Source organism: Orcinus orca, chromosome 3 (assembly GCF_937001465.1).
Source record: "Orcinus orca chromosome 3, mOrcOrc1.1, whole genome shotgun sequence".
Lineage (NCBI taxonomy): Eukaryota > Metazoa > Chordata > Mammalia > Artiodactyla > Delphinidae > Orcinus > Orcinus orca.
Genome location: NC_064561.1, coordinates 107,119,146 through 107,146,468, shown reverse-complemented (window position 1 = coordinate 107,146,468; position 27,323 = coordinate 107,119,146). Strand labels below are relative to the sequence as shown.

The 27,323-nt window shown below is 38.5% G+C and overlaps 1 protein-coding gene across 2 annotated transcripts in view; it reads left to right on the top strand.

Moving 5' to 3' along the window:
• Window positions 1-2,778: 2,778 nt before the first annotated feature.
• The window catches only part of LNPEP (leucyl and cystinyl aminopeptidase), a 138,130-nt gene continuing 113,585 nt past the window's right edge, over window positions 2,779-27,323 (top strand). The window contains exon 1 of one of the 2 annotated variants that reach the window (XM_049707521.1): window positions 2,779-2,901. In XM_049707521.1, the coding sequence (XP_049563478.1) occupies window positions 2,883-2,901 (19 nt within the window). In that variant the 5' untranslated portion in view covers window positions 2,779-2,882. The remainder of the gene's footprint in view (window positions 2,902-27,323) is intronic. The other variant, XM_004263510.4, reaches the window with a different exon arrangement.

The window sequence follows — 27,323 nt, the reverse complement described above, 5'->3', positions numbered from 1 at the left end:
CTTTTGAGGGTAGGTAGGATTCTGAAACATTTTGATTTTCTTTCCTCTTTTTACCCCCGGTACCAACCCACAAGCCTTTAAATGGTCCTTAATGTATTTGTGTGTGTGTGTGTGTGTGTGTGTGTGTGTGTGTGTGTAGGAACAGGAGGGATGGGAGGCAAGAGGTGGGCAAAGGGAGGATAAAGAAGTTATTTGTCTCTATGCCATAGAAATCTCAAAAGACATGATGATCCACCTATATATGCTAGTGCAATGGTGAAGCCTTTTTACAAGTCTCTGTAGAACTGAAGTATTTAAGACCAAACACAAGGTAACGTGTTTCACACTTAAAAGCATGATAGACTATAGCTTACAGGTGAGGTGAGGTGAGGGGATTTAACAAGCTGTGGAGTTTTAAATATCTCTGATACTAAGTGCTTTGATTGCAAAAATAACTCCAAAGGAACATGACATGACCTAAAATATAGGTAAGAGCCTCTTATCTAAGCAATACAATGTGTGGGGTCCTTTTAACAAAATCCAGCACTGCATATACTATATAATATTTGAACACTTATGTACCAGCCCCTGTGGTTCACTTCCTATTTTTGGTTCTGAAGTTGGGAGGGGGGCATTGAGGAGGCAGCCTAAAGGCTCTGATTATCTTTAACACAATGGGAAGAGAGCAGCTTTGAGGTATCATATGATATAGACACCTTCTCTGTACTGATCACAAACACACCACTCAATACAGAAATGTTCTCTGGAAGGGTTTTCAACGTTGCACGTCAACTAGAACTTAAAATACCATTGCATCCATTCACAAATTATTTATTGCATACTTATCTAGGGATTAGGATACAGCCCTTTATGAAGGTGATGACCCTGGCTTCGTGGAGCTTGCATTCTTGAGAGGGAGATTGATAATAATGAAAGAACAAACAAAAACATTATTTTAGACAGCGATGACTGTTGTGAAGGTATTAAAGCAGGGCTCAGTCTTTTTAGAATAGACCATGTGTGGACCTATTTTTGATTGTGTGGTCAGGGAAGAGCTCTCTGCAGAGATAACATTTGAGTTGAGACCTTAAAGACAAGAAGGAACTGCCAGGTAAGGTACCAGGCAGAAGGAACAGTTCTTGCACGAGGAACATGCAACAGGAATGATTGGATGTAACTTGGTGACTAACAGCCAGAAGGCCTCTGTAGACAAAGTATCGTGAACACGTATAGGAGATAAGGTCCCAGAGTTAAGAGTTTCGCTTTTATTCTAAGTGATCGGTATCCACTGGAGGTTTTAAAGCGGAAGTGGGTGATTTAATACAATCGACACTTAAAAATACAACATTGCAAAATACAATATTGCACTTCGATTTTACTTCTTTGAAACCTAATTTCTAATCCCCACGCGGGTCAAACAGCACCGCGGGCATCCCTGTTTGCCCGGGCAGATTGCGCTCGCCTCCACGTGTTTGCACCCGACGCCCTGCCGTTGACAGCCTCGGAGGAGCGTGTGACAGTTGGCAGGCGCAGTGAGGCATCGCGGGAGCCAAGTTGCTGCTGGGGCCAGGGTTGTGCTAGGGGAGGAGGGAAGAGGGACAGTTGGCGGTGGCAGCACTCTGGGAGGGCTGCGAACTCCGCAGCGTGGCGGCGATGCGCACGCTGAGCAAGGGATGAAGCAGCAGCGCCCCGCCGAGCCTCCCGGGACTCACGGGGCCCCTGGTTATTTCATCCCGAAGGTTCGCTGTGCCTGCCCGGGTTTGCCACTGTAAACAATTGGGGCTGGGGTCTGGAGGCTAGAGCGCGAGTGCTGTGCGGCGGGGGCGACCAAGAGAGTTTCCGCTTCTCCGGCCTAGCTCTGCCTGGCCTGGCCGCGGGCCGCAGCGGCGGCACCCCGGGGAGCCGCAGGTGTTGATTTAAGGCTCGGCTGGGCTGCCTTCTGCCCACATCCTGCGGCGCCCGCGGCCCCGGCGGATCCAGTGCCGGATTTTGTGATCCGCCTGCACGTAGAGGCCGCGCCCCGAACCGCTAGCCCGAGGACAGGACCCCGGGTGCTCTCTGCTCCGCTGGGGTCCCCGCCTCCCTTCAGTCTCCAGGCCACCGAACGCTTGGGACCACTGTGCTGTGAGCGCGCAGCCCTACAGACACGACCCACAGTGTGTGCTCCCTCGAGCCTTGGCGGAGTGAGCTTCCCGGAGTCGGACTCCCCAGGGAAAGCGAAGCTTCGCTGTCAGGGGAGCGACCTTCGCCCGCAGCCTCCTACTCTGCCTTCAGATCTCGGCTACAGTGGCACCTCCCAGCCAGGCTTCTCCTCACCAAGACATCCGAATTAGCGACCCACTCGTTCTCCATCACATCACCCTAATTTAATGCTCAACGGGGCATTTATTTCAGCCTCATGTGTCTTGTGTTAGTTTATTGTCTGTCTCTGGAATGTCTGCTCCACGGGGCAATGACCGTGTTTTACCGGCGCGGTGCCGGGTTCCTGGCGTCTAGGGCCCGGCCCGACCGGACGCAACTGGCCATCACATTTGCTTGATGACTGACCGCTGTTCTGAGCACTGGACGAGACAGAGCCACCGGCCTTTCTGCCAGGGGCGAGGCTTGCTCCGGCCACGCCCATGGACCCGCCCCCAGATCTAACCCGCTCCTCCAGCTCCTCTCCCAGGAGTCAGCCAAGGCCTGTGTGGTGCTTTTTCCTCTAGTTTCCCTCGCTCTTTCTGCAGCTGTAGCGAAAACCCGGAGCGGCGGATCTCAGAGTGGGCGGAGCGGCGCCGCCCCTCGCGGCACCTCCCCGACAGCCCTCGGCGCCGCGCTGGGCATGCTCAGTCGGCAGGGCCGCTTCAGCTCTTGGAGTAGGAAGCTTGGGCTCTCCGGCTGAAAGGAGCCGCGGCGGGGGGAAAATGGATCCCTTCACGGATGGTGAGTGGGTGGCCAGAGGAGCCAGGGCCGGGACCGGTGCTCTCTGGGGCCCAGAGGGTCGTGGGCAGTCGTGACACGCGAGGTCGAGCTGCAGTCGCCCCCGCCGCGGTTTTCCCGCGAGCGTTTGGGGGCGGTGGAAGGGGACCGCGGGAGGCAGTTCGAGGCTCGGGGGAGGGGGCGGGCGGCAGCGGTCGCTGGCAGGGGGCTGGCGTGAAGGTCAGCGCCACCGCCTGCCCCGGGTGGGGGCGGTGTCGGGTGCGGCCAGACCCCACGCTCCGCTGCGCGCCCAGGTGGACGAACAGCAAAGTTTGGGCTGCTGTGCGCAGAGGAGGGGGCAGCGGGAAAGTTGGCAGCCTGGGTTTGCCCCGGGTGAAGGGGGTGTCGGCCATGGCTCTGGGGCAGGAAGGGTTAAACAGCGACCAAACCCAACTTCTGTGGCGCGCTGGGAGCTGTCCCCCCCCGTCCTTCAGCGAGTTGCTGGTGTGACTTTTCCTAATAGGACGGGGTGGGGGCTTGGCAGGTTAATTTAGTGGAAGGAAGAGAAACTTGTGGAAAGACTTGATCACCCCTGCTGAGTGCCGAGGAGGTTCCTGCCGGCATTGCCACCCTCCCGTCTGTTTCGGGCGCACTCCGCAGGGCGTTCAAGCCTCGTTTCCCTGGCTCCCGAGAATGTCAGTTTTTCAGTCGAAGACTCATTAAATATCAAGGGTCCGTCACGGTGATTGCACAGTGTGACTTGAGGCAAGTGTCAAAGCAGGAGCCTGCAGGATGTTCTGCTAACAGCCACAGCCCTTTACTGAATGGAGCGAACAAATCCCACCCTACTTAAAACGATGGCTTTTGTTTGGACCAGAAGTGCCAGAGTCACAGTGTTGGGGTGAGATATCTTACAGTTTGCGGCGTTGAGTATATGGATTCCCTTTGGGGATAGAAAGTAGGAAAACTGCCAGTAAGGGAGAATTCACACTAAAATGAGAGTCATCTTTCTAGTTGACATGTGTTTTCCTGCGGGTGGTTGGTTACTTAAGATAGATATCAGTAGTTTGTCGCATTAATAGAAGACAAAATCTATCACTGTTTGGGGTGGGTCTTTTGCCACCCAGGAGACAGAAACGTTGTCCAGTATGTCCTAAACCCTAGCCAGACTTTGTTGTATGCGGTGTTTCATTCATGGGACTGCGAACTACTCGTAATTCTCCCTGTCCCTAATTCAGAATGCTTTATTCTACTGCCATCTTCCTGCCTGTTTAATTAGGCTTAATGATGACAACTTTAATTCTGAATTTTCTTTCTCATTCAGGTTCTATTTGTAATTACTAAGGCTCTAAGGATAGTCTGGTAAAGTTACTAAGAAAAATAAGGAAGATTTGAGCTGAAAGGAAGCTTAGAGACCATCTAGTACTTTGGTATAGAATATGTTTAATACAAATCCTTAAATCCCTTCCAATGAGTATTCCAAGGCTTTTTCTTTGTTCTAGGTATAAAGCTTGGAGATTCCATGTTTGTGGGGTTTTAAACAAGAAGTTTCCAATAAATTAAAAAAAAAAAAACCTCACAGCAAGGCTGAGTCACCCAGTTGGTCAAGATTTTTGCTAGCTGATTTGGTGAACCTGTGCCTACAGAATTAAAGTACATTCTCAAGTCTTAAAATTGGGGTGTTTTCTCCCGTCTTAGAATAGTTTTAGCATATGCTCCTCTAGATGTGAATATTTGCAAATTGTCACATTTGGGAGGGCAGTGGAAAAGCCCCAGAGAGGAGAACAAAAAAGAAGCAATGCTTCAACTTTCATGTAAATTGGATTTCTAATCCTTTCCTGTCTATCTTCCAGATTTTTCAGAGTCTGTGCTGGAGACAGTTTAGCAATGCATCATTTTAGTTAATGTATTAATCACTCATTATCTAGCGTCCTTTAACAAGGAGAATAGAAACTACAACAACTAAAGTCAACAAGAAATTAGGTCCTAGCAATTTGAGGTGCTTTTCAGGTTTAAGGTGGACTCATTATTTATTTCAGAACTTTTGAAGAATAACTGTAGAATTTTCTAGTGTCTTCAAACAACACAGGGTATAGTGTAAAGTATGTTTATCTTTGTACTTAATCCTTTTGAGTACAAAGAATAGGTACATCTAATTCTCCCATAGGTCTGGGTGTTCTGGTGCAGAGTATTCCATTACCCATAGAATTTATTATTGCAGGGTTTATCAAGTTTGGTGTGGGCTTTTGTTACACATTTATTCTCTTTCAATAAAATCGTCACCACTTACATTTTCTCATATATCCCTGTATATGGAGAGAGGTGTGAGAGCTTAACAAAAAAGTTTCAGTAATTTGGGACCCACGTATCTTTCAGTTAAAATCTTGTCAATGATTTCACGGCCTGAAAAGGTAAATTTGTAAAGGAGGCAAATTCAGTTTGTTTTGCTAATTTGGTTTTCAGTACTCATCTGTTCCAGTAAGGCTTTTTCTACTTTCCGTGTTTTCTGTCAAAAGTTTCTTCAGGTATGGCTCATTTTTCTTGGACCCTGCTCTCTGCCTGCTGATAATGGATTTATTTGATGACTGTCCTATGTTAACCTGTCGAGGTAACACACTGCTGTAATCCATTTAATATGCACATCTCCAGAAAGGGCTTGCTAGGGGGCACCTTATTGCCAAGAATTTCCATTTGGCTCAGGAGATATTTTTGGTCTTGCCCTTGGTGGGGACTCGAGACTATTATGCTGAAGACTAGATATCCAGTCTGGCTTTGGATCTTTGGTGCTTTTTTTATGGGGAGAGAAATGTGCTGGACTAGTACTCAGGATTGGTTTGGTAGTAACTATTATGTTCTGTTAGGCAGGTAGAAGTGAAACTGTTAGGGAGCAGTGATTGATATATTACCAAAAACCAAACAAAAAATAGATAGCAACTCTAGAGGTCTTTTGATAGATGTACTAGATTAGGGCAAGTAATTATTTGATGACCACCTAGTTTTATTTGTTCTCATTTGCATGCAGGGTTGGGGTATTTTAGAATAATTTAAATTTATGTTAAGGAATGGAAATACAGAGCTCACTCTCAGAGTCTGATTGAGGAGGTCTGAGGTTGGGTCTAGGAATCTGCACTTCATTTTGAGCATACTAGAAGTAATCACCAGAAGGGAGCTTTTGAGAAGTTTACTAGATAAGCAAATTCCATATGTATATATTTATGTGTATATGTGTGTGTGTATCTTTAAATGCTTTCTAGTTTGTGGTATGGCCCAAAGTAAATCTTCAGAGGGTGGAAAAGGATGACATTTTGAAGCTCCAGCACTGAAAACATAATTTAAACAGTTTTTTTTCCCCAAAGCCCCCAGTAATCACTTTAGTACTACAGCCTGGTGCATAATCAAACAAGGGGGACTTTCCTGTCTTATAAAACTATTTTTTTTTGTTTTCAGATTGGCATCCAAGTGCAAGTATTTCCCAACTTCCAAAATGGGAAGTCTGGACAACTAATTAGATATTCATGGATTGTAAGGCAGTATAAAATTGTGATTTCACCTTTTTAATCTTACAAATAACATTTATCCTATAGGTATGCATTTGTTTTAAAATTTTTTTTTTAGCAACTGTCAAAAATGTGAGCTTACCACATTCTGTTCATATACAGTTTTCTTTTGTTCTGTGATAACTTACTATATTGAGAAAAAAACCTTAAAAATGGAAGATAATAGTTCCTCTATATGATGGGATATAAGTTAAATTCTGCTTTTATCCTTCTGTCTTAAATATTTATTTCAGTTAAGGGAAATAGGAGTGTACTGGATTTGAATGTTATCATTTAATAGTATAAGGTTGAGGCTGTAACTAGAAACCAATCCAGTTTTTAACTGGAAAGCAGAGGTGGAAAAGTTCTTCACTTTACATAACAACTTGCCCAAAAAAGTATCTTGAGACAAGATAAATAGACAGCATATTTTAGAAACAGTTAAAACCAGTGATTATCATTTATCTGTAAATGATTCTTGAGAACTCAGCTTGAAAGAGATAGAACCATAAAGATTGGTTATAAGGAAATTATCATATAGAAAATAAGCAAGGGTTGATTTCCTCCTCAGTAATTCAGACACCATTTTTGAAATGCCTGTTTACAAGTAGATTTTCTGCTAGGCACAGTTACAAAAAGCCCCACAAACCTGCTATCAGTTAATGCTAACCTCAATAAGAGAAATGAAATGGAATAATCTAGTTTTATTTTCATGCTAATATGAAAATAATAGAATATAGAAGAATATGAAAATAATAGAATACAGAAGAAGAAAATATAGAAGATTTCTAATTATGAAATAAATGTACAGGATTGTCTTTATAACCTGTTCATATAACATCTGTCAACAATAAGTTTACATTTCTACTGATTAAGTGTAACACTCCTGTTAGAAAACAGCCTCATTTTGACTCTTTCTGTGAAAATGTTAGGAGATTGAGGTATAGAGGAGTTTAGCCGGAGTTACCCCAGAAGTTGGGATGGAGCTAAATCAGGCCTGTGGTTCTTGGCCCTTGAGGTGAGGAGGACAGTGCAGCCATGTTCTGTTAATTAGCTACCACATGTCTTAAAAACTGTAGGAGGTTGGAGTTGGAGCTAATACCACTACACTTTTCCGTAATATCATTGGAGCAAGCTGAGAAACAGGTTTTTGTTTTTTTTTTTAATTTGAATTCCTAGGTATGTACCTTTTAAGAGTGTTCACTGGAAACTAGGAATGGGAATGAGGGAAATTTTGGAGCCCTTGGTGGTACAGCTCCTTTTTTATCCAGTGGTCTTTGTAGAGAAGGCTGCTCATTGCCCTGGTGTTTCTGTGCAGTAAGTGTGACAGTAAGTGTCCCTGTGTCTATGAAAGAGCGGTCAGGATTCCCCTGTAACCTGACTCATTGTTGTAACCCATTTGTGATTATCCTGGGAGTGCCTGTAAGACTCTGAATCCAAAGATCTTTGGGGAAAACTGGGACTTAAGAGAATTAGTGATTGAAGGTGAGAGCTATGTAGAGATTTAAGGTAAGGAGGAAGCTGATAGGCAGAGATTTTCAAAATGGTCATACATTGAGCCTTGCAAGTCTTTGGCTTGGAAATGAGTCTCTTTTGGAGAGTAGGACACTGTTGTGTGAGGTTGAAAGATAAGAGTCAGGGTTGGAAAGGGGAAGTAGGTGGGTCTGGTTGGACAAAAGGAATGGAGGGGTGAGGGGATGAATGAGTTAAGACTGGCATTTGGAGGCCCTAGAAGGAGATAGAAAACATTTGCCATGAGTTTAATCATACTGTGTGCTTCTCTTTCCTAGTCAGAAAAGTCATAGTTACTTGTAAGTTAGTACTGTTCACTTTCCTGAATGTTTCAGATTTCAAGAAAAAAAAAAAAATACAGAGTACTGTTGAGCTGTTGACCTTGTGGGACCATCGTGGTGGCAGTCACTGTTCTTTATTGCCTGGTTTTGTTTCACCTTTCTACTGATGCTTATGGTTGAACAATGAACCAGTTTTTTAAAAATTCCAGCCTTGCATGTAAACTAGAAATCAGTTCATTTTCCAAATAAAGAAAATTTAGGCTTCCAAGGGCGTTTGAAAAAACAGTGGAGAATCAAGTTCAAATGTAGAAGACCCGTTGAAGCTCTTTTCCTTAATGAAGGTCCTCCTGGGAATTCCTCCCACTTAGTTAAAGAATGAAGTCACCAAAACAAAACTCCAGCCAATTGTCTGGACTTCTATAGATTGGGGGATTGGATGGTCCAGAGTCTTCTCCAGACCTCTGGTGCTATTGGGGGAGGCCAAGCCAGAGATCTGGGAGGAAGGGTGTTTAAGGAGGTTTTCTGATGTTCTACAGGGAGAGCTTCATAAGCTGAGAGAACAGGAGAATGGGAAGTGCATTGAGAGAACTGGTACCTCTGTGGGTTGGATGTGCTCCTTTCCTTCCTGGATCTCACAGCAAATGATGACCAGGACTGTGTGGTACTGTTTCCCAGACAACTGCCTCAGGTGTCATTTGGTGTCATAGAGGAACTTTCCGGTGGTTAAGAAGGCTTTGGGTCACAGCTGAAATTGTTATTTTATAAGATTTAAAACAGTTGTTAGAATATTCATCACCTCAACAACATTACACCATTCCAGAGTTTTGTTTAGAGGAAAAATGGAGTTTAGTGGCAGTGATTAAGGAGGGCTAAATGTTTAAAAGATCTTTCTTTAAGTTGGTGTTAGTAGTGTGATTTGAAGACAGAAGTAGTATAATATTTGTCTAGTTTCTTCTTGTCCCATAATTGTCAAAAGGGCCTCAATGGCTAAGTAAGCCCCTTGGGGCTTGGTGGGAGGAACTAGCGTGTACTAGATATATTAAGATCGTGCCTGTAAGTTTGGGCTGGTTTCCCCTTATACTTTTAGCAGTAGTTTCTCCGCTCTTTAAACTAAATGTTTAGTCCCTAAACCTTTTGGGGCACTGACATTGTCCTTTCAGTATCTAGATTGGACACCTAGATTAAGAAAACAGCTCAAACTGAGGGTAGAGTGTTGGGTGTTTGTGGGAATAAGAAATGCATTGCTGTTTAAAACAGCAGCCTCACTTCCATCTGCATCCATACAAGCTACCGAGATGCTTAGTAATTTTCCATTTGGAGGAAGCACACAGAAAAATAATGCAATGTAGGAAGGAGGGTCTAGTCCGGCTTGGAGATTAGATAAAAATGATAGTGTGCTGAGTTGGATAGAAATAAATGCACGTTCACTAAAGTGTGGCTAGCCTAGAGTGCAGTTGTTCATTGCAGTTGGGTACTAGTTCTGTTGTAATTAATTGCCAATTTGGGAAATGCTTTTGAGATAAAGACTTGAAGAATTCATACATAGAAGCTTTTCTTGGCAAATAATCAAGTGACAATAACTATTGGTTAAAAAAAATGTGGTTACAATCCCAGACTTACGGATAATCACTATTTTAAAAAAAAATAGGTTCATGATAATCAAACTCTCAGTAAGTTGTATATTGACAGCATGTGCTATAGATTTGGTACTATCATTTACTTTGTGTTTTATCATTCTGATGGAGAAATATTTCAGAATTATTAATAAAATAATTATTTGTTCAAATCCATCTGAGATCAAGTTTAGCAAATTTATTCACCAACTGAAGTGTTATCTAACTCATAAGCATTCTGTATATTGAAGAGTTCTTAGAACTTATTCTGCAGATCTCATGCAGTGATATGCACTCTCTGTTAAATCACTCATAATAAACACTCATAATAAAACTCATAATTTATTATGCTGAATGCCGTTTTTCATGTTAACTAAGGAATTATGCAGTTAAGTTTTGTTGTTTTTTTTTTTTGCGGTACGCGGGCCTCTCACTGTTGTTGCCTCTTCAGTTGTGGAGCACAGGCTCCGGACGCGCAGGCTCAGCGGCCATGGCTCACGGGCCCAGCCGCTCCACGGCATGTGGGATACCCCTGGACCGCGGCACGAACCCGTGTCCCCTGCATTGGCAGGCAGACTCTCAACCACTGCGCCACCAGGGAAGCCCCAGAAAAAAAATTTTTTTTTTTTTTTTTTTGCGGTTGCAGTTAAGATTTTTTGAAACAATATCCAGGTAGTTGATGGAATTAAAGATAAACTTTTTAGCTTTAGATTTTACAAAGGTATGTAGCTTTGCCCGAGAGATTAATGAGCATAAATATTTAGTCATCAATGACATTTTCAATTACTTTTTATAGCTAAATCTTTCTAAGAGGTGCCCTGAGGATTGTCAAGGACTGTGGGACCTATGTTATGAGGAAAGATTTTTAGAAATATTTTGTAAGATAAAGATTATAAGTTTGACTGGAGGACATATTTGATATAAATATAAACATTAGGATAAAATAATTAGCCTAGAAAAGGAAAAGAAAATTGAAAATTAAGCTAAAATAATTTTATTTTCCCCACAAGGATATTGGCTAACTTTTAAGCGACTAAAATGGCATATCTTTATGTGAATTCTGATCATTGTCATAATAATAAATATAAGGATAAAGGAACTAAATGCTCTCAGTATTCTGAACTGGTCTATTTTTAGTCCATGTACTATTGCACTGTTGCACTGTTACCTTGATGCTTTTTGGTGTCTTCTAGCCAGAATTGTTTAACTAGATTATTTCTTCTGTGGAATTGACACTGTTTTTGAGTGCTATTCAGTAGAATTAAATGGTTATTGTTGGAACCTTGTACATTATTGTAAATTTTATATTTTCTCTTTGTTCTGTATTAATTCCACTGTGGATAACAACCAGAGAAAATAAATGCAGAAATATATAGTACAAAAAATTTTGTAGATGAGTGCTTTGGGCTTAATTCTTTTTCACTGAAACCAGGTAGTGCTGGGGTTCAAATCTACTTAATTATTTTCTTCTCTTTTTTTTGTTGTTGTTTTCCCTTTTTTTCATTTTGAATTTCTTCCTGTTTACATCATGCTAATAATTTTTCTTCACCTCTTATTTTTATCACCAAGATTAAAAGTATAACAAACCAAAATTAGTTTTCCATGTCTCCTTGCTGCATTCTTCTGCATTGGGGAGTCAGGAGTGGGGGTCAGAGAAGAAGCATACTGTGAATGTTTTAATACAAATTTTCTTGCATACCATTTTAAACTAGCTCAGTTAACAGATTTTTTTTTTAATTTGTCTTTGACACATCCCCACTTAACTCTTTTTTAAAAGATACCCCTCAAATAAATACCTTCACTGTATGCTAACTTAGTCCAAGCTTTATTCTTAAAGCTGAAGTACAATATGAATGAAGAATGGTCTCTGCCCTTGAGGAGCTTACATTCCAGTAGAATTAATTTTTTTTAAAAGTATACGGATGCACAGATCAGTATACTCTTCAAAGACTATCAGACTTTGAGAAGGACAGGTCCCATCCCACACCATTCTCCTTGGGTACATTTGGTTTTGTACTTTTATTTCTTTTTTTTTTAAATTTAATTTAATTTTTTATATAGCAGGTTCTTATTTGTTATCTATTTTATACATATTAGTGTATATATGTCAATCAGTACGTTTATTTCTTCATTTTGGAGATCTGTCCATGAATCTACCTCATTTCATAAGACTACTGCATAGTGTAGCATAATAGTGAAGGGCAGGTCAGACTGCTGCATTCAAATCCTAGCTCCTCACTCACTAGCTCTGTGATTCTTCTTTAAGGATATTACCGAGATGTTTTAATATCTTTAGTTAAAAAACTAAAATATGCACAGAAACTCAAAATTTTTTCTGATATTCACTGAAGTTTAAGGTACATGATAGTTTGGCATATTCCAGCCATGGTGAGATTTTGAAATGGTGAACATATGGTATTTCTTGTATCTTGTTTACTAAAGGCTTGAGGCTAGTATAAGGGAGGATTCTTTCCATTTTATATTTATTAACCATTATTATGCATTTGTAACACTTTCAGGGAAGTGTTGCCAAACTAGAGGAACTACTCATTTCTACATCCAATTTAATTCTGGCTTAGGTGTGTTTTTCCTGTTCCTTCAAGCAAATGTAATATGCAACACCTCATTATTCGTACAAGTAGAACTTATTTCAGTCTTAGGTATTATATATATTTTGTCTGTTAGGTGGGGTTGAAATGGTGATGAATTAAAGACCAAAAGGGGTAGTGTTAACATGAGGATATAGAATAAACATACTTCGTTTACTGGTAACAAGGCCTACAAATAGCGTCACGAATGCAAACAAACATGTCTATAATATAATGTGTATTTAAATTCATACCTATTTTGTTATGTTTCCTCACAGGAAGCTTACTAAGAAGCTAGTTTTACTAGTGAATTTGTATTTCTGCTAGTGACAGTGACACCCTTATTTTATTATTTTTTTTGCTGAATAAATGTAACTTGGCAGCAGCTTTTGGCTCTAAGAATCTATTATGAATTATGGCAGTTTACCTCCTTACTTCAACCCTGCCAGGAGGCTCTGGATCTGGATTTTGTTTGTTTTCCTCACAAAGATAACATTTTGAACTTCTGAAACATACAAGGTAGTGATTTTGATCAAACATCAAGGTAAAGGATGTAAGGAATAATCCTTCAAGTGTTTGGTGGCTATATGGATGGATTGCATGGGAACGAGTAGAGGTATTCCTCATCTTGGGCTATAATTGCCCCTGGGATACCTCAGGGTTAAGAAGATAGTGTTTTCCCACAGGAATAAGTTACTGGAGTCCACATTTATTCCCAGGAATGCTCAAAGAAGGATAAAGTATGTTATGAAAGCAGAGGTACCACTAGTTTAGGATTCATGTTCTCAGTGGTTAAAACCACATTTCGAATTCTGTGTAAAGAACATGCATGCTTGTTCAGCCAGTGACTGTCAGTTACATTTAACAGATTAAAAACACAGTTCTCTTGTATTTGGTTGCTACTAGAGTTGGCATCTAATACAGTGTTTCATACATATTGGATATTCAGTAAATGTTATCTAAGACTAATATTACATCAAACAACTCTAAAACATTTAAATAGCAATTTTGTTTTGTCTGTGCTCTTTTAATTTGGAGTTTTTTTTCTTTTATTTTTTGCAAGTAAAGTTGAATTTCAGTGCTCTTCCTTTTTCTATAAATATCTCTATAACGAATAGAGTAATTTCAAGGCGCTTTTTTTGAATATTCTTATCAATGTTCATTCAGCTTCCGTTTCCATTGAAATGCATTTTGAGCACTTGCTGTGTTTCAGACCCTGTGCTTTGTACCGGCAAGATAGTGCTAAATAAGACATGGTCCCTGTGTTTGAGGGGAGGGAAGATGATGCTTAGAGAGAGGGTGTCTCTTACTCTGAAGCATTTTCAAAATCAAAATTAAAGAATGACCCAACATTTTCCTCCCTTGTCCTTTCATCTTATGTGCCTTTTTCATAGCTAGAGAGCTACTGTGCATTTGAGACCAAAGTGGTACAGTTAAATCAATTTCTTTTCCTGCAGTGCTGTAGGGCCTTCTGGCTGACCTGCCATTGGGCTATTTTGCCCTTCATTAGAGAGCCACAAAAACAATTCCCAAGCCAATTAGATTTGACTTTTACAAAGGAATTTCCTAATATCCCACAATTGGTAAGAGGCATGAATTGGTTATGCATAAGCATTCAGCTGGCCTTACGGAAAGAGTAAAGGAGGTGAAGCTGTGTCATGGCTGTCAGGTAGGTAAAGCCATTGACAGGCAGGGCTCTCTTGACAAAATAGAATAACTAATGGTATGAGTTAATTATAGTATGAACTGAAATATGAAAGCATGAATTTTAGACCTGACACTAACCAGTAGGAAAAAATGTGGATGTTTCTGTCCTGATATTAATCAAAGGTAAAAAATAGGTGACATTTTGAGAAGAACAACACTTAAACATCTGCTTAGTGGCCACGTAACATAAATAATGGTGTGTGAACTGTAAAGACATTTATTCAACATCTCCTTCCCACTTAAAAACTCTCCTTTTCCCCCTCTTACTCAGTATATTTATGGAGTGCTTACATGGAAACAGAGTATAGGCAGGGTACCACAGACTGGGTAGCTTAACAAAAGTTTTCCTACAGTGTGAAGGTTAGGAGTTCAAGATTAAGATGCCGGCATGGTTGGTTTCTGGTGAAAGTCCTCTTCCTGGCTTGCAGATGGCTGCCTTCTTGCTGTGTCCTCACGTGGCCTTTCTTCTGTGTGTATAGAGAGCCCCTGGTGTCTCTTCCTCTGCTCAGAACACCAGTTCTGTCAGCCTGCTCTTATGACCTCATTTCACCTTAATCACTTCCTTAAAGGCCCTGTCTCCCAAAACAGTCACAATGGGGATTAGTGCTTCAATATATGAAGCTGGGGGCGGGGGAGGAACAATTCATTCCATAACAGGCAGCCTTCGTTTTGGACAATTTTGTTTATCTGAAGGTAAAGAAGGTTGTGTTTTTTCATAGGGACAAATTATTGAAGTCCACGTTCCTGCCTGAGGATGCTCAAAGGAGCATATATGGTTAAATTCAAGTAGTTTTTTCTGGACCCAGGAATCCAGGATGATCCAAAATCCCTTGTCCCTTCCGGCCCTACTATAGAATGATTCAGACCTTCTATATTTACTTTCCTTACTTTATGTGTTTACTCTATATACATTTTCTAACAATATACTGAGACGTCCATGCTTGAATCAAGATCTCTGGAGAGTTTGGGAATTTTTTTCTTTATCTTTGAAGGCACAGTTAACGCTTCTCAAACTTTTTCATCTCAGGACCCCTTTTATATACTCTTAAAAATTATTGTGGACCCCTAAGAGTTTTTGTTTGTGTGGGTTATGTCTCTAGATACTTACCATATCTGGATACTTAGAACACTGAGAGATTTTTTAAATGTTTATTAACATATTTCATAATAATAATAAAAAGCCTTTTACATGTTAACATAAATAACATTTTAAATAAAATAACTATTTCCAAAACAAAAATATTAGTGAGAGACATTATTTTACATTGTTGCAATTGTTTTTAATGTCTGGCGTAACAGAAGACAACTGGATTTTCACATTTGCTTCTGTGTTCAGTCTGTTATATAAAGCATCATGTAGCCTATGGAAAACTCCACTGTACACTCATGAGAGAATGGGCATGAAAACAGCAAATAACATCTGATTATGCAAATAGTTTTGACCTTGAAGACCGGCTGAAAGAGTATCAGAAATTCCCAGGGGTACCCATACCACATCTTGAGAACTGTTACTCTAAACGTTAAACCTGTCTTTTATAGAGACTAGGGTGGAATACCTTAGGAATCCGCAGCAGGTAGAAAGTGGGGCTGTTGGAATTGGGCAGCAAGTTTCTTAAGACAGATCTAGGTCACAGGAGAAGGAAATGTTCTAGCCAGGCATATCTGACAAACCACACATCAGATGCCTTTGTTATTTGAGTATTCTACAGTCATTTATTTAATCCCTGGATGGTTCTAAACTAGGGAGGACACAGAATTATTTAAAATTGTTTAATTAGCTTTAAAAAATAATTGATTTTTATCTATTTTCTGTTTATACCTGAAGGGTTTTCTTCTTTTTTATTATTAAAAAAAAAACCAAACAACTTTATTGTTATTTTTTGGTGGTTGCCAAGCCATGATGTTCCATTTGGATCAATCATTTTACATTTATTAGTTCCTATCAGACCTATCCATTTATTGAAGTATAGTTGATTTACAATATTGTGTTAGTTTCAGGTGTGCAGCAAAGTGATTCAATTTGTTTTATATATATATATATTTCAGATTATTTTCCATTATAGGTTATTACAAGGTACTGAATATAGTTCCCTGTGCTATACAGTAAATCCTTGTAATTAATCTATTTTATGTATAGTAGTGTATATCTGTTAATCTCATATTCCTAATTTATCCCTCTCCCCCTACCCCCTTTTCCCTTTTGGTGACCATAAACTTGTTTCCTATGTCTGTGAGCCTGTTTCTGTTTTGTAAATAGATTCATTAGTATTATTTTTTAGATTCCACATGTAAGTGATATTATATAATACTTGCCTTTGTCTGACTTACTTCACTAGTATGATTTTCTTTAGATCCATTCATGTTGCTACAGGTGGCAATATTTCATTCTTTTTTATGACTGAGTAATATATATACCCATATATATATATATCCACCACATCTTCTTAAACCAGTTGTCTGTTGATGGGCACTTGGGTTTTCAACAAGCTGCCCCTCTTTCCCAAAACCCTCTCCTTCCAACATACACATAATGTGGAAATATCATTTAACTTCTCAGTCCTTTGGTGGTTTCTTAGACTTATCTTAATTTTGATGAATTAAAGTCCTACAAGGTTAAGTTTAATTATTTTTTTCTACTTGTCCTGATCTACTGAGTCCAGAATGATAGAAAATCCTTTGTCCCATGCCTGTCCCACCATAGAATGATTTAGACCTTTAAGAGAGCTAGAATCAACTCTCTTTTTTTCTGTGGGTTCTTTGGGACCATGAATGACTAGGATTGATCTACTTAAACTATCTTCCCCTTCAAAAAAAATCTGTGCCCCCCATGTTCATAGCAGCATTATTTTCTGTAGCCAAGACATGGAAACAACCTAAATGTTCATCTATGGATGAATGGATAAAGAAGATGTGTGTGTGTGTGTGTGTGTGTGTACATATATGTGTGTGTATATATACACACATGCAGTGGAATATTATTCAGCCATAAAAAGAGGAAATCCTACAATTTGCAACAACATGAATGGACTTAGAGGCTAAGTGAAATAAGTCAGGGAAAGACATATACTGTATGATCTCACTTATATATGGAATCCAAGGAAAAAAAAACCCACACACAAGCACACATCAAACTCATAGGAAAAGAAATCAGATTTGTGGTTACCAGAGGTGCAGGGGAGGGGGAGGGGAAGTTGGAGGAAAGTGGACAAAAGGTACAAACTTACAGTTATAAGGTAAATAAGTACTAGGGATATAATGTGCAACGTGGTGACTGTAGTTAAGACTGCTTTGTGATATATAGGAAAGTTGTTAAGACAGTAGATCCTAAGAGTTCTCATCATGAGGAGAAATTTTTTTTTTATTATATCTATATGAGGTGATGGATGTTAAATAAACCTATTGTGGTAATCATTTCACAATATGTGTAAATCAAACGATCATACTGTATACCTTAAATTTACACAGTGATGTATGTCAATTATTTCTCAATAAAATTGGGGAAAAAACTGTCTTCTCTTTCTCTACCCCCCAAATAAGACATATGGTGAACTGTGATGAAATGCAGACATGGACATCCTGGCATGTGCATGTATGTTAAGCCAACTGAACTTAAAAGTTCTGTAAAACTTCTGTAAAAGTATATGATATACCCACCCATCCTAACCCATCTATTTAAAGTACCTTGAAATATTTGTATACTTACTAACATTATAGAGAATTACCCCTTCACTGTGTTCGTGTTTATAGTGTCAGGAATATTTTTTAACAGAAGACCTTTTATGGTTCCTTTGGGTTAGTGGACAAAAAATAATTGTGGAACAAAGGCCTGGAGTGTGGCATGTGAATGTGCAGTAATTGTTCAAATGAATAAGCCTCTCAGATTGGTCTTTGTATAATTAAAATCAGAGTACCGAAATGTTGGATATTCCTGATTCTTGGTGTTACATTTTTTAAAGTCAAAGAAAATAAAATCCTTCCCTCTTTCCCCATTCCTAGGCAACCACTGATCTGTTTTCTCTCACTATAGATTAGCTTACATTTTCTGGAATTTTACGTAAATGGAATTATATAGATTTTACATAAATGGAATCATACACTATTGTTTTTGGTCTGACTTCTTTCACTCAGCATAATTATTTTATTTTGAGACTCATCCAAATAATATCAGTAGTTCCCCCCTTTTTTGTTTTGCTTTTTTTTATTGCTGAGTAGTATTCCATTATATGGATAGATCATAATTTGTTTATCCATTCACCTCTTAATGGACATTTGTTTCCAGTTTTGGGTTATTATAAATCTCCTGTGATCATTCAAGTACAAGTCTTTGTGTAGACATTTGTTTTTGTTTCTCTTGGGTAAATACCTAGGATATGATTGGTTGGGTCATCTAGTAGCTGTATGTTTCAACTTTTTAAGAAACTGCCAACTGTTTTCCAAAATGGTTTTACCACTTCACGTTTCCATCAGCAGTGTATGATAATGCTTATCCTTCACATCCCTGCCAAAATTTGGTATGATTAGTCTTTTTAATTTTAGCCAATCCAAATGGGTGTGTAATGGTATCTTTGGTTTTAATTGGCATTTCCCTGATGACTACTGATGTTAAGCATGTTTTCATGTGTTTTTTTGGCCATTAGTTCATTTTCTTTTGTGAAGTGCCTGTTCAAATCTTCTGCCCACTATTTTGAGTTGTAAGAGTTCTTTGTGTATTCTGGATACTAGTTTATGCAAAGATATAAATATATTTGTGTAATATATATGTATCATATGTATTGTACAAACATATATAATAGTTCCATATATATAAAAACACTGAAGACTCTATCATTTTCTGATCTCCATAGTTTTTTAAGAAATCCATGGTATTTGAATTATTGTTATCCTATATGTAATATGTCACTTTTTTTTTCCTAGCTGGTTTCAAGTTTTCCTTTGCTTTTTTTTTTTTTTACATCTTTATTGGAGTATAATTGCTTTATAATGGTGTGTTAGTTTCTGCTTTATAACAAAGTGAATCAGTTATACATATACATATGTTCCCATATCTCTTCCCTCTTGCATCTCCCTTCCTCCCGCCCTCCCTATCCCACCCCTCTAGGTGGTCACAAAGCACCGAGCTAATCTCCCTGTGCTATGCGGCTGCTTCCCACTAGCTATCTATTTTACGTTTGGTAGTGTATATATGTCCATGCCACTCTCTCACTTTGTCACAGCTTACCCTTCCCCATCCCCATATCCTCAAGTCCATTCTCTAGTAGGTCTGTGTCTTTATTCCTGTCTTACCCCTAGGTTCTTCACGACATTTTTTTTCTTAAATTCCATATATATGTGTTAGCATACGGTATTTGTTTTTCTCCTTCTGACTTACTTCACTCTGTATGACAGACTCTAGGTCTATCCACCTCATTACAAATAGCTCAATTTCGTTTCGTTTTATGGCTGAGTAATATTCCATTGCATATATGTGCCACATCTTCTTTATCCATTCATCCGATGATGGACACTTAGGTTGTTTCCATCTCCTGGCTATTGTAAATAGAGCTGCAATGAACATTTTGGTACATGACTCTTTTTGAATTATGGTTTTCTCAGGGTATATGCCCAGTAGTGGGATTGCTGGATCATATGGTAGTTCTATTTGTCGTTTTTTAAGGAGCCGCCATACTGTTCTCCATAGTGGATGTACCAATTCACATTCCCACCAGCAGTGCAAGAGTGTTCCCTTTTCTCCACACCCTCTCCAGCATTTATTGTTTCTAGATTTTTTGATGATGGCCATTCTGACTGGTGTGAGATGATATCTCATTGTAGTTTTGATTTGCATTTCTCTAATGATTAATGATGTTGAGCATTCTTTCATGTGTTTGTTGGCAGTCTGTATATCTTCTTGGAGAAATGTCTATTTAGGTCTTCTGCCCATTTTTGGATTGGGTTGTTTGTTTTTTTGGTATTGAGCTGCACTGAGCTGCTTGTAAATTTTGGAGATTAATCCTTTGTCAGTTGCTTCATTTGCAAATATTTTCTCCCATTCTGAGGGTTGTCTTTTGGTCTTGTTTATGGTTTTCATTGCTGTGCAAAAGCTTTGAACTTTCATTAGGTCCCATTTGTTTATTTTTGTTTTTATCTCCATTTCTCTAGGAGGTGGGTCAAAAAGGATCTTGCTGTGATTTATGTCATAGAATGTTCTGCCTATGTTTTCCTCTAAGAGTTTGATAGTTTCTGGCCTTACATTTAGGTCTTTAATCCATTTTGAGCTTATTTTTGTGTATGGTGTTAGGGAGTGTTCTAATTTCATACTTTTACATGTACCTGTCCAGTTTTCCCAGCACCACTTATTGAAGAGGCTGTCCTTTCTCCACTGTACATTCCTGCCTCCTTTATCAAAGATAAGGTGACCATATGTGCGTGGGTTTATCTCTGGGCTTTCTGTCCTGTTCCATTGATCTATATTTCTGTTTTTGTGCCAATACCATCCTGTCTTGATTACTGTAGCTTTGTAGTATAGTCTGAAGTCAGGGAGCCTGATTCCTCCAGCTCCGTTTTTTGTTCTCAAGATTGCTTTGGCTATTCGGGGTCTTTTGTGTTTCCATACAAATTGTGAAATTTTTTGTTCTAGTTCTGTGAAAAATGCCAGTGGTAGTTTGATAGGGATTGCATTGAATCTGTAGATTGCTTTGAGTAGTAGAGTCATTTTCACAATGTTGATTCTTCCAATCCAAGAACATGGTATATCTCTCCTTCTATTTGTATCATCTTTAATTTCTTTCATCAGTGTCTTATAATTTTCTGCATACAGGTCTTTTGTCTCCTTAGGTAGGTTTATTCCTAGATATTTTATTCTTTTTGTTGCAATGGTAAATGGGAGTGTTTTCCTGATTTCGCTTTCAGATTTTCATCATTTGTGTATAGGAATGCCAGAGATTTCTGTGCATTAATTTTGTATCCTGCTACTTTACCAAATTCATTGATTAGCTCTAGTAGTTTTCTTGTAGCATCTTTAGGATTCTCTATGTATAGTATCATGTCATCTGCAAACAGTGACAGCTTTATTTTTTTTCAAGTTTTCCTTTACTTTTGATTCTTAGGAGTTCGATTGTGTCTCGGCTTGGTTTTCTTTGGACTTAGTTTTTTTTGATGTTCATTGAACTTCTTGAATCTGTAAATTCGTGTCTTTCACCATATTTACAAAGTTTTGGGCCATTGTTTCTTTGGATAATATTTTTGCCCAAGTATTTTATTTTTTTTCCTGTAATTCTGGGACTCCAATTACATATGTGTTTTTAGTTCTTTTGATATTTCCTAACGGTATTTGAGGCACTGCTTATTTTTTCTCAATCATTCTCAGTTCTTCAAACTGAATGATTTCTGTTTTTCTTTAGGAAATGTTTACTGTCTGCTATGAGAATCATAATTAAAATTGACCTTCAGTTGAGCTTCTAATCCCCTGAAAAATAGCTGGAGTTAACAGCTGCAGCGAAACTTGGTTCAATGAATAAATCTAAATTATAACTTTTAAAAAATCCTATGCAGTATGATTTGTTGTAAGCTTTGTTGTTAATTGAAATGCATTTTTAAGCAAGTTGGCCAAATTATGAGGTACAGGGGTGTCACTTCCTATATTGGTACTCTTATCATCCAGCACACTGAGTTCTATGTCCCAACAAGCTTCAGTGCAGTTATTGTTTCCCAATGATGACCATATGTTACCTCTAGTCTTTGTAAGAAGGTGGGAAAGTAGTAAAATGTGTTAGAAATATTTGCATCCAAAAACAAAGTTTAAAAATTAGTAAAGTTTCATCACTTAGCCAGAAAATGCCTATATTAGTAATTATACAGATTCTCTCATCTCAGTGATCATGTTTTACTGTACCAGGATTCAACTAGTACTACAGGGAAAAAAGGAGACACACACAGATACATTTTCTCAAAAAATCAACTACAAGGATGACATGAGAAATTTCTCTAAAAATATAATTTTTCAATACATATCTGATCTCTGTTTTGTCTGAGATCCGGATGAAACCATGCTGCTCAGTCTTGAACTGTCAGCTTGTCTTTTCATTTCAATGACTTTTATTCTTCTGGTTTGGTCTTAAAGTCTTAAGAATTCATTTTATTGTAAATTGTAAAAACTGATTAAAAAATTATTCTCTTTGTTCTTTTTAAAGGAAAGAAGGATATCTAGATTAGTGTAATAACTTGTAGCATCTTGTAGACCTGTTATTTTAGCTGATGTGTGCTTGGACAATGTAAAGATGTTGTATTACCTAAAAAGGACTCAGTTTTTAAAAAAAAAATGTCTCCCACAGTGCAAGAACACATGACTTCTCTGAGGTTGCTTAACCATTTCCTTTAAGTCTGAGAAAGTGGTTATTTTCAAAATCACCCAGCTGAAATTTGGGTCGAACTAAACTTAGCTGAACAGTTCTGTGGGTTAAACTCACTTACTGTTTCACTTCCTTCTTCCTATAGAAAAGTTAAAGTTTAAAAATTAAAAAAAGAAATCTCCTTGGTTCCAGTCATTTTTGCTAATCAGTTGAATGACTTTGGACAAAAGTTTATTGTTTTATCTATAAAACATAATAGGTTTAGAGGGTCTCTAAAAAAGCTTCTGTTCTTCTGAAATAGCAAACAATAAAGTTTCAGTAAAATGAGCACGCATTGTTTTATATTTGGATAATTTCATAATCGTAATGAGCCGGGGGAGGGAGGGAGTTTAACGTACTGCCCATAATGGAATAGTAATACAGTGAATGCAGTTGGACTAAATCAAACAGCACTCTTTGAGTACCTACTAAGTGCTGGCTCAGAGAATTGTGGAAACCACAGTGCCATTGTCTGACACATTGTTGTGTTATTCTCTGAGGCCATCCTGAACCTCAGCTCTTCAGCTCTGATCTAGAGGTGGCTCTGTGATCACCCTTGCCCAACTCCAGAGGCTGTGAAGACATGGAACATGTCCCTGGCACAAGGAGTCTGGTTTGACACTCCTCGGCTACTTTAAGTTATGTCACATGGTTTAGGGTTTGGCTACTGCAGTTCAGAAAAATGTGAGTTTGGAACTCAGTGCCACTTCCTAGCAAGTCCTTCACCTCCCTGACACTTCTTCATCCATAGAACGTTGTGGGGATTAAATTAAATGAGATGACACATGTAAAATGTTGATCACATAATACAGAAAACTAATAATTATTGAGCACTTACTGTATGCTAGGCTCTGTTTTAAATGTTTTACACGTATCTCATTTACTTCTCACAACTCAGATAGATACTGTTATTATCTCCATTTTACAAATAAGCAAACTGAGCTTGGAAAGATGAAGTAACTTGCTCAAGGTTACACAGGAAATGGCAGAGCAGTGTGGATCCAGAGACATTCTTAACTACTACGCTGTGTTCAGCTCATTGCTAGCATGTGCTAAACCTCTCAGTGAATGTTGAGTTTTATCATCGTCATTATTGGTGGTGGTGTTAGAATGGTGGGTGGTGATTATGAACTTGGTTTTACTTTTTTCAGTGTCTAACCTGGTCCTGTTTCTGGGACACCAGGCAGAGCAGCCTCACATCCACTGATGAGGGAGTGAGAAACTATGAAGTCAAGTACATCAAGGCCCTTGGGCTTTGGGAGAAAAGCCCACAGCTGCACACAGGATTTTTGTATAAAGAATGTGAAGTGTTCTGAATTCCCAGTGTTCCATTCTCTCCTTATGTGTCTGAGTTGGAATCTAAAATAACCATGAGGCCCTGCATATGTTCCATTTCAAAGATGCCAGAGAATCATAGAACTAGTATGTACAGTATAATCTTAATTTTGTTTTAGGAGGATAAATTAGTCCATAAGAATAGTACCTCCAAAACATGAATAGTTTACTATGTGGATGGGAAAATTAGTCATCTTTTGCTGCATAATAGATCACAGAACTTAATGGCTTAAAACAGCAACCATTTATTTGCTCATGATTTTGTATGTCAGCAATTCGTGCTGGGCTCAGCGGATGTTTCTTCCACTGTTCTTGCCTGAGGTCACTTGTAGAAGCCATCATCTGGAGCTTAATTTGGAGCTGGAAGATTCACTCCCATATCTGGCAGTTAGCACTGTCTGTTGGCTGGGCTTGTTTTTCCATGTGGTTCCTCACCCACAAGGAGGCTAGCTCAGATTTCTTCTCACGGGGCTCCCAGGTCAGCAAAAGAGAAATAGTGAAAGCTACAAGGCCTCTTAAAACCTAGGATTGGAAATTTTACAGTGTTGCTTCTGCTGCATTCCATTGCTTAAAGCAAGTTACAAGGCCAGTACAGATTTAAGGGTTGGAGATACAGACTCCAAGTTCTAATAGGATGTCTCATGAGAGATTAATAACAAATTCTATCCTGGTATCCAGGTTTGTTGATTTCACTATCTAGGGCCATTTCTAAGACACCTCAACAATGTTAACAATTTTTCATTAATTTAATAAATTAAATTGACAGATTAAAACATGACCTGTACATGTTGGAAGACGTTTCCTGTTTTCTACATATGAAAAGTAGAAAATATAAATAATAAAAACACTCAAAATACCTATAACTCCACCTTTCGGAAATAACCACTAACATTTTTATTTACAGTGTATCCAGCAAGATGAATGTTCATTTAAAATTCTATAACCTGCCTCTTAATACTATATTTTGAACACCTTTTCAAAGGTGTTCAAAGGTGTAAAATAGATGTAAATAATTTTTATGTATGCATAATACTTTATTGGGTGTGAATACACCTATCCCCTGATGTTACACATATAGGTTTTTTCCTTTTTTATTGCTATGTTAACAAAACTACTGTAAGCACTCTTATACATGTGTCTGTGCAGTTACTCTTAGGAGAAATTCCTCATGGAGTTACTTGTTCAAAGAACGTATTTTAGGCTTTTGACGTGTATTGATGAGACATGATTTTTAAAATTACCTAGTTTCAACTCACTAATGAGTATAACATTGCAGAGCTAGGTTCTTAAGTGTTATAGTAAAATTGTTCTTTAGACGTTCACAAGTAAATGCATACATTATAGTTTGTGTTTGGGGAAACGGATGTGTGCTCTTGACTGTCAGGATGAACTCCTAGGTGTGAGCCTTAGACTTATATCAGCGTCCCTTTAACATGATCTCAAACATAATAAATAATTTTTAAAAGCTTGTTAAAAATGGAAACATAAAGAAAACTACATTCCTTTAGCATTTCAAGTCAAAATGTGTAAACTTAGTTGCTAATAACATTTTATTGGCTAAAGCTTTTATTTTGCATGTGGGTCCACTGATTAGAGTTCTACTTCCATCTTCTTCCATATGTATGTGCTACCCATGATACATCTGTCATTTCCAGGTCCTTTTTTTCTTTTTTCTTTTTTTTCAAGTGGTTTGAGAACTTTGGAGCTTGGGGTAAACATTTTTCGAGGACACCCTCTCGCCCAATCTCTTTTGTTTTTCTTGCTAATACTTAATTTGGCAGCAGTGTTAATTTTGGGGACTCGCCTTTGTAGGGTCTTTCTGGTGCATAGCTCAGTTTTCATAGGAACAATTTTCTTTTTGTATTTTTTTCATTTAATGCAATACTTAATTATTGCATAACTGTAATTATAATGTTAACTAGCATAAACTGACTTGCGAGCAGACACTAATTCTTGGTGTCTGCTTTGGTGGGGGAATAAGTGCTTGAATCTTCTAGAGAGTAGTCCTTTAGTTGGAGACATTCAGTGGGCACTTGGCATCAGAAAATGTTGCACAGAGGGAATGGGGAACGTTGCTTAATTCGGAGTTTTGTTAAGTGGGCATAGGTTAAAAGAACATATACCTTGTTTGTTGAGGTAGAAAATGTCCTTCCTTTACTGAAGGAAATGACTCCTTCCTCATTTTTTAATTCTTGTTTTACAGTTAAGGTTTGTACTAAACTTCAGGTGTTTATTTGTTCTTCTTGTTGATCCTTTACATTAAATTCTATATCTGAAGCATTTCACGGTGGGATTCTTTATGTGCTATGGCTCTTGTTTCTGTTTGGTACTTTCCCTGGTCATTGGCATTTTCTGGCGAAACACCTCCTTTTCATCTTAAATGTTCTCCTTGATATTTAAAATAACGTACTTCATAGCTGCAACATTAAACTAGCAAGTAGTTCGTCTTCTTTACTCCTTCCCTCTAGCAATGAAATGTTGATTTTTGCTCAAAGGACCACAAAACTGCACAGAAAAATAGCAGCTGTGATTAGACTCAGTAAATATAATGCAGTGTAGAATTTGAAAATGGTAGAAAATTTATCGACTGAATGTTTTAGTTTGGTAGAGTAAAATCAGTGTCTGTGTAATGCTGCCTTTTAGGTTATTTCAGCCAGAAAATGTTGAGCATTATATAAGTTTAAATTGCCTTCTTACAAATTGTAGCTGTTATTGGATATCTGAGTTTTATTGTGTAAGTGCAATTATAGCAAATGAGTGTGGCCTTTAGATACGCTTAATCCCTAGGGATATTTTGGGAAGAGTTGTAGTGTCTTTACAATCAAGGGAACCATTTGACAAATGTCTTAGGAGTCAGATGACTTAAAATGTAAGACCTGTGTATTAAAATCTCTGAGAATCAGATACAATTATCTGAAGTTATCCTGTTCCACACTGGCTGACGTCCTCTATGGACATTGCTGTTGCTGAGCGTAAAAGACATCAAGAGATCAGAGTTGTTGCTTATGCTGTCATTTGATATTTATGGTATAGAAGACAAAATGAGGTTTCCAGACTCTTCTTATTTTATGAATTTATTTACTGATATGTGCCAGGAGTGACATTTAAGCATCATATTTTATAATAAAAGATGTGAGGGGGGAAATTATACTGATGGCTCTTAAAGAGAAATACTAGTGTGCTTGGCTGAAAAGTAGAAGATACATTTATTTGCTTATGATTTTGAAATTCCTACCCTAATTATGTAATATGTTAGCAATAAACTATTAACGTAACACTAAATAATTTGCATAGTGTTATGACCCACTTACCTTATTTGACCTTTATGATAAAGCAGACAGGTAAGTTGTTATTCCCATTTTAACAAGGAGGAGAGTGAGGTTCCAACACACACTAAGTGGTGGAGCCAGAGCTAGAACCCCCCAGCTTCTCTTCACTATACTGTATGCCTCCTTAAACCATAATTGATTTAAATTATATGCTGGCTTTGAGGAGTGAAGAGGAAATG